General features: G+C 46.6%; 1 protein-coding gene across 1 annotated transcript; it reads right to left on the bottom strand.

Annotated features, from left to right (window-relative positions):
- Positions 1 to 5892: 5892 nt before the first annotated feature.
- Positions 5893 to 6390, bottom strand: LOC135384545 (piggyBac transposable element-derived protein 4-like). The gene has a single exon (XM_064613741.1). It carries the CDS (start codon positions 6388 to 6390, stop codon positions 5893 to 5895), a length of 498 nt encoding a protein of 165 aa, XP_064469811.1.
- Between the last annotated feature and the right edge of the window lie 1120 nt (positions 6391 to 7510).

The following is a 7510-nucleotide window of genomic DNA, read 5'->3' as shown; positions in this document are numbered from 1 at the left end:
CCTGTGCATGTGATGCGATATATTAGGCAGAGTAGCAGTCTTATGAGTCTTACAGTCTACAGAGAGGCAATCTTATAATAGGGTACTCTTGCGCTTTGAGGCCCAAAAGAAACAAGAAGTGGTCACTCCGCATTGGGCATAATACCGTTTGAGTTCTGGGCATGCGTAGTGACAAGCACTTCTTCCTTTGGCGTCCTAAAGCGCATGGGTACCGTTTGAATGATCTTTCTAATGTTAATGTCGGAAACGGCATCAATTATCTTGGCTGAAACCTGTGGCTCATTTAATGCTGCACGTTGTTTAATTGGAGGAAGTAAAAGAGTCCACCATCGCAAGATACATTCGACAACGATATGCCTGAACACCGCGGGTAGGTAGCGGAAACACAGCAGAAAAGTATTCGCGTTGCTTTGATTTGGTAGTGGTATCCCGTTACTTAGTTTCTGTAGCGGGCAGAACACTGCCTATTACAATACACTGACCGTTCTAGAGAATGTATAGGTTTCGGCTCTCAATGGGAGGGTCAGCACCGACATTTCAGGGTTCACCGCAGACAATGGAGAAGAGCATGGCCTGCGGCATTGAAACACCCAAATCTTCACCATCATCGCAATAAAGTCGCCGTTGTTGAAATAAGGTACATGTATTAATTAGTAAATTTGTCTTCCTTCCATTTGTTTACCAGCGAACGGATCCCAGTGTCATTTTACGTTGTTGCTCATAATGAGTGAATAATAGTCTCACCCAGTATAGTGGAATATCGTGATCCTCATGAGGTTTCGTGAATGTCGTCTGCATTGTACGTTTTCTTTTTGTTTGTCGATCGGTTGTAGATTGTTTTTACAACAGAGTTTACTTAGAGCGACGGGCTTTACGTGCCACATGGAGAAATATCTGCACATATTTTTTGCAGCTTGTAAGCTATAAACACAGCGCAGTAATAAAGCGACATCTCCAGCGGAGCTCTCCTTACCGACCGGACACGCATAAATTGAAATGCAACACCGAAATGCTTTTAAGCTCTAGACGTGTATTCAGAAGGTGATGTATAGTAATCGACGCCAACGTCAATTCACTCGCTCTTCCCTGGTTATGGTTAGAGCACGTATTACGCACTGGCAGTGCGTAGTTAAACTTTAAGCACTCGACAATCAACATTTATAGACAGTTTTCACATGCAGCAGATTGCTCCATGGAGCTTAAAATACACCCGTTTCCTCTTTTTTTTATACCTCCTTCCACTGCCATACTTTACGAGAAAGGACTGTACAAGCGCGGAGCGAGGTAGAAGAGTATGGTTGTGGTGGTGATGTTGGAGGCAGCCTGCCGTACTTGGCCTCACGCCTGTGGCTGTGGATACCGTCACGAGTATAGTTAAAGACGAGGTTCTGACAAAAAAAAAATAAATAAATGACGAGGGTGTGAAGTAGGACCGGTGGTTGTCCTGCACACCAAGTAGAAAACCGAAGTAGACCCAAGTCCTTTTTTTGAAGCCTCCAGCGCAACCTCATTACGCAAAGCAACCGTCCTAAATGAACTTTTTTCACAACTGCTTATGCGCATGCGCTGTGACGCCGACGACCTTGGGTGCGCCGGTCAAGGTAATACACGTGTCCTTTCCCTTTTATGTTATATCCGTGTTCAATAGATGGCGCTGGATGGGGGACGACAAGAGCGCGGACCAGTGGGGATACCTCGCGAACTCGTCGGCCCCACTGCAAGACCCTGGGTTAGGTCCTTTGTGTTATCCACGTGGAGCGCGCTCCGAGGGTGGTTCGCTGGAGAGTAGATAGGATACGACGCAAATATGTGAAAGGTCCTCTGAGGGCCCTTTTCCTAAATGGGACAACGAAGCGTGACCGCTCGTCAGGATGTCGGTGTAACGAATCTCTACATGATGAGAAAGCCACGAGACTAGGGAGACGACGAAGAACGGACACACACAGACGAATTCTCAAACACAGCTAGATCTCACTCCAATTACACATTACAACTAAAGCCTACTCACAGAACGAAGCAACTTTGAAAGAGTCCGCAACAAGGTCACGGCTTTGGACCCTCAGCCGCTTGGAGGAAGGAAACACAAGGAGCGGCTCTTCCCGCAAGACTAGCGCAGCCACACTCTAGCCGTCGCTCGACTCCAAATCGCCATTACGTCCTGTCCACGACGTGATCCTCTCTATAGTTTCGGTTCTGCAAGGCTTTGTTTCTCGCCTTTCTCGACCTTCTCTCCGTGTGATTTTGCCTTTCGAAAGTCATTTATTGTGAAAATGTGAGCACCATCGTAGAAACGACGTATGGTAAAAGTTGTTGTTGTTGTTGTTTGACGAATCCCATGTGTGGTAGCATCCTAGCCCGCTGTATAAGGAGGTCGTGTGCCCAGCATAAGCTAATCGGAGGTGATGTTGCTCTTCAATGGATCCCGTCTCATCTCAGCATCAGAGGCAACGAACGAGCGGACCAGCCAGCATCCTCAGTACACCTTAGCTGCAGCCAGTGACGGACGTCCACTTCCCCGAAGGTTCTTATGCAGAACGAATTGCAAAAACCCGCAACCTCGTGCGTCAAGAAATAGGCCTCGCGGAAAAACCACTCTAGTGCACCACCACTCTAGTCTAGATGAGACTTCTACACTGCACCTCCGTCCAATCAGTATCGTTCACCCTGCCTATATGCCTCACTTTGAGAGCTAATCAAGTCTCTTCTCCCCCATTTTTTTTTCTCTTTTCTTTTTTTTTTTTGCTATAGTCGTGACGATGTCTGTGTGCGGCCAATAACGGCAAGCTACTTCGACTCCCCCCCCCCCCCCCCCCTCGGCTGTCCTCTGCGTGCTGTGCATAGGCTGCCTAAGGCTACATATCCCAGCAAACCAAAGTTCATACCCGCGATACCACGTACTGGGGGGATGCGTTCTTTCCCGGGGCGACCGCCAATCCCCGGAAAAACTCCGAAAAACGCACAACTTGGCCACCCGAGTAACGTCCCTGCAAGCTCCCCACGGATCACCCGAGCGATCAAGCTGGGATGATACAGCGTGCGTCTTTCGAGGTATTGCAGTGAAGCATGCATGCAGCACAGAGAACGGAGTGGCCCCTCCTCCCGCTACCCACCCACTGCCCGCCGACTGCAGGGGCTCAGAATGGCGAAGGGCACTGAAACTACTGCGTTCGAATATCAGTAAAACATAATTATTTCCTAGGCATAAATGACCTTGTACACACCACGTCCTACAAACGAGAGCACATAAACACACTGTGGGAAGAACCTCTGAAACGCAGCGGAGGTGCAAGGTTCTACCTATTCTCGTTTAACAAACACATTCACAAACTTCTCTCTCGGAAGAGAATCAAGAGAGAGAGAGAAAGAGAAGAAGAAAAGGGTGGGCTGAACAGCAAACTGAGAAATATTTGTATGCAGGGTGTCCCAGCTAAACCACGGTTTTAAAACAGGCGAAGCGGTCTACACGAACAGCAGGTGCTGAACCTTGGTAACAGCGTGATCTGCCTATCCGTTTTTTTTCTCCCAATGCGCTAATAAATAAGCTAGAGATAACAAAGCAAACTTTCACTTATTATAGGGTCGATATTTGAACCAGAAAGCTTAGAATGCGTTGAGGAACACCTACCCCCGTATCTCAGTCAAAGTACACTTTTTCTTTTTTAAGAAAAATGCACCGCGTGACAACCTGGAAATCAACGGAACTGTTGGACACCTTTTCACACTACGCGTGAGCGCTATTCTATCCAGATGCACAAAGTACACGTAAAACTGATTGTCCCCTATGGTATTACTTCGTATTGTGATAATTTCGGGACCTTTTTGCTGCGAACATCGTCTACGCAAGGCATGCATTCCAGCAAACACTTGGAAATGGTGTTTACTCAAGACAGCCTACAAACTTCGAACTTACAGCTCGGCACAGAAATAAATTATTCGAAATAGTGCAAATTACTCACAGCTAATTAATGTGTCTCAAGGGAAAGATACATGTGAACAAAGCATACTGCTTTTCGAAACATTCAACAGCTGTTCTTGATATACAACACTTATTGCCTTTTCTTGTTACTTTTCTCGTTCCATCATATGTAGCTGAGACATACTGTACACCACAAAAGATTTCCATTTTTCCCGCGCATAATAGAGTTTCAAGGAACAACGTTTCAAGTCGTATCACAAGGAACTCCTCTGTACAGTACTCCAATTGGACAAATTGTGCTCCACATTATAACTCCCCTCTTCACTTTTGTCATGCAGATCCACTTGGCTGCGTGATACGGGCCTCCTGGGCTCCCTGTGAGCCGGGTCTGTTTTTCTTTTTTTATGGAATAGCACGCCGGCGTGCTGCATGGCTGACCTTTCCCCTTTTAACTTTCCTTTCCCTTTTTTTCTGCCAATAATCCCCTCCCCCTACCAACATGGCTGCGGAAGAGTATCACATTAAAACTCTCCTGCATAAATGTTCTTTTCAACAGAGATCTCTAGCAAAGAAAAAAATTGTGCTACACTGGATGTAGTAAAGAAAAAAAGACATTAATTAGCACTGCGAATATTAAACCCCAATAGAGAAAACAGGATTACAGGAGGCAAGTAATCCATCCACGATTTTATACACTGGATGGACCTTCGAGTGGGCAACCTTCTAGTCATTTGAGCGTGCATGAGAACATGACAAGACAGTTTCAAGGCTGCAAATGGTTTCAGTGTTGTAAGCACTTTAGTACGACCCTTGTTACTGACGTTCTCTGCCACATCATCTGACGTCCGTCTAGTGGTGTCCCTTTCGTCACTGCCCCTGTACCTCAGAAGAACTTACTCCCGCAACTCAGGTACACAAGAAAATGGGCAAATGAAAAATAGTTCTAACGTGTTTTCCTGTTCATTTGAGGCTTCTAGATGACGAAAGTACATCAAACAAAATTAATCTCTTTATTCATAAAAAGTTATTTGCTGGGACATATGTGTCCCTATGTACGTGAACGGTAAACATCGTATAGTTGCCGCTAGTGCTTTCCTCCGTTATGAAACTCGATAATGCCGTTCCTCGTCGTAGTAAAACACAGGTGGACGTCGCAGGCTGTGCAGCAGTTCACGGTGCGATTTTCCACCCTTGATTTCGCACAGTTTACACAACGCTTTCGTGCGGATGCTTTGGCCATTTCGTGGCACGTTGGTGCTGGCCTTGTGAGTATCTGACTGCGCTTCTGGGTCTGCACAATGCTCGCTGTACTGCGATGACGTCCGGAAAAGTTCCCACTGAGAGAGCGCGCCACAGCTTGTCTGAACTCTAGCGAGGTAAGCGGGGGAAGGCTAGGATTCTCGCTTTGAATCTTGCTGTAGACAATGTAACCGTTGTTGACGCCTACGTCAAGGAGGTCAAAAAACACCCGTAGGTAGTACTTTATTCTTGATCGTCTGTCCACTTCATACGTCACTTTCTTCTGATCCATGAGATCAACTCCACCCATTCCCTTATTGTATTCGCTCACGACCAGGGGACAACGAACGTCTACCTTTTTTTTCCTTTGTACCCGCGCATCGCCGCTGCACCGTGGCGTTCTCCACAGGAGAAATGAAGTTTGAAAGCATTAGAACTGCACGGTTGTCCATCCATTTGACGCAACAAATGCCATCAGCGGAGAAAGATGCTATGTCCCCTCGTTTCATGTCTTTGTCACTGGAAAATGCTTTCGGCATACCCTTTCGATTGGCACGTACAGTACCACATGCCTTTGTGTCTCGCTCAGAAAGTTGAAGCTGGAGTGCCAGAGAATTGAAGAAATTGTCGAAAAAGAATTCGCATCCGAGGCCCTCGAGGGTGCTAGTGAGCTGGACCACGACAGATTCACCAAGTCCCATCTCCATGCCTTCCGGTTTCTCCCCCGTGTACATGTCTCACTGAAAGAGGTATCTGGTTTCGGAGTCACAGCGGCACCACATCTTGAACCCCCAGCGGATAGGCTTATTTTTTAGATATTGTTTCATGATGTTGTGCCCCTTGAATTTGATCATGTGCTCGTCTATGGACTGCAGCTTTGTAGGGGCTAGTACCGCTTGAAACGCCTCATTACAGTGAGTGATCAGAGGTCGCACTTTGTAAGCCCTGTCGAACTCTGGGTCGCGTCTGCCGGGCTGACACTCGTTGTTTGCAAAGTGGAGGGCACCCCTGATTTGCTCAAAGCGGTGAAGTGGCATAACATTGTAAACGTATGGAACACCCAGATTAGGCAGAGTCGACGAGTAATTCATCAGTGCCGGCAAACTCATAATTAGGTTCATTCCCAGAAAGGTCCTCATCTCATCATCCGAAGTTGTGAAAAGGCTCCCCTTCTGTTCACAGTAGCGAATGGTTTCCTTTACTAAAACGTCTGACACCAGCTTGTCGAAATTCATCACTGCAGAAAAGACTTGCAAGGGTGTAACACAGAGGTGGGGAAATTACTTTTATTTTGTAATGCATTACCATTACTCATTACTTGTATAAAAAACTAATGCATTACAATACTCATTACTTTTTGCATGTTAGTAATGCATTAGTAATGCCATTACTTTAACGAAGTAATGGCATTAGTCTGGCATTACATTTACGTTTTAGGGCATAAGCCTCAAAGATGCTATGCATAAGTTTTCTTCCTTGCTTTTTTTGCTATAGGCAATAGCCACCCAAGTATCCCCAAATCGGTGCCACTAAACCCCCGCAGAAGCGAGGCAGATAGGCAAAAGCTATAGATAAGATTTATTGCAGATGATGCCCTTTCTAGCATCATGGAGCCCGCGGATGAAGCCGAGCCCTACAGTTCTGTCCTGGCAGAAAAACTACCTCTGACAGCACAAGAGACACACACACAGATACATTGGATGGTGATGGGTTGGGCGATTCACCGCCGCTGAGGCGGTACACTGCCCTAGTTCGCGTTGGGGGAGGATGAAGGGATGATGATGGGGCTTTCAAAGAGCCGTCGCCAGACCGGTGGAGCACAAGTACTCCGCCAGAAGACGAAGGCCCTGCGTCTGGTGGGCTGCGTTCGACCACGGACCGAGGATCTTCGCTAGGTTGAACGGCCGCATGTCAATGCGTTGCATAGAGAGTTCCATTAGGGCACGCTCGTGGTGCACAAGAGAAACTAACATGGTACTATACCAAAACAGCGAATCACTACAGCAATTGTTACATGTTGCCCTCATAGAGGCTATGTTTCTATTTCGTTGATTATCCTTTTCTCCAAATGCGCACAGGAGAAAATCTGTGATCATCCTGTAGACACTTGTGACACACACTGCTGACTGTTGAACTCTTGCAGAATTCCCCAGGCTGCGCCCTTCTCTTTCTTTGTTGCCCTGTGCTCATTGTTAAAGGGGGGTTGAAAAAAACCTGGATGTTCCCAATCTCCACGTGGCGCAATGAACATTCGACAAAAGTAATGAGTAATGCCACCCTGCATTACTCAGTCGAAATGTAATGCATTACCATTACTCATTACTCAAAAGTAATGCATTACTTTGTAATGCATTA

This window comes from Ornithodoros turicata, chromosome 2, assembly GCF_037126465.1.
Source record: "Ornithodoros turicata isolate Travis chromosome 2, ASM3712646v1, whole genome shotgun sequence".
Classification (NCBI taxonomy): Eukaryota; Metazoa; Arthropoda; class Arachnida; order Ixodida; family Argasidae; genus Ornithodoros; species Ornithodoros turicata.
Note: the sequence above shows the minus strand (reverse complement) of the source record. Positions and strands in the feature narration are given on the sequence as shown.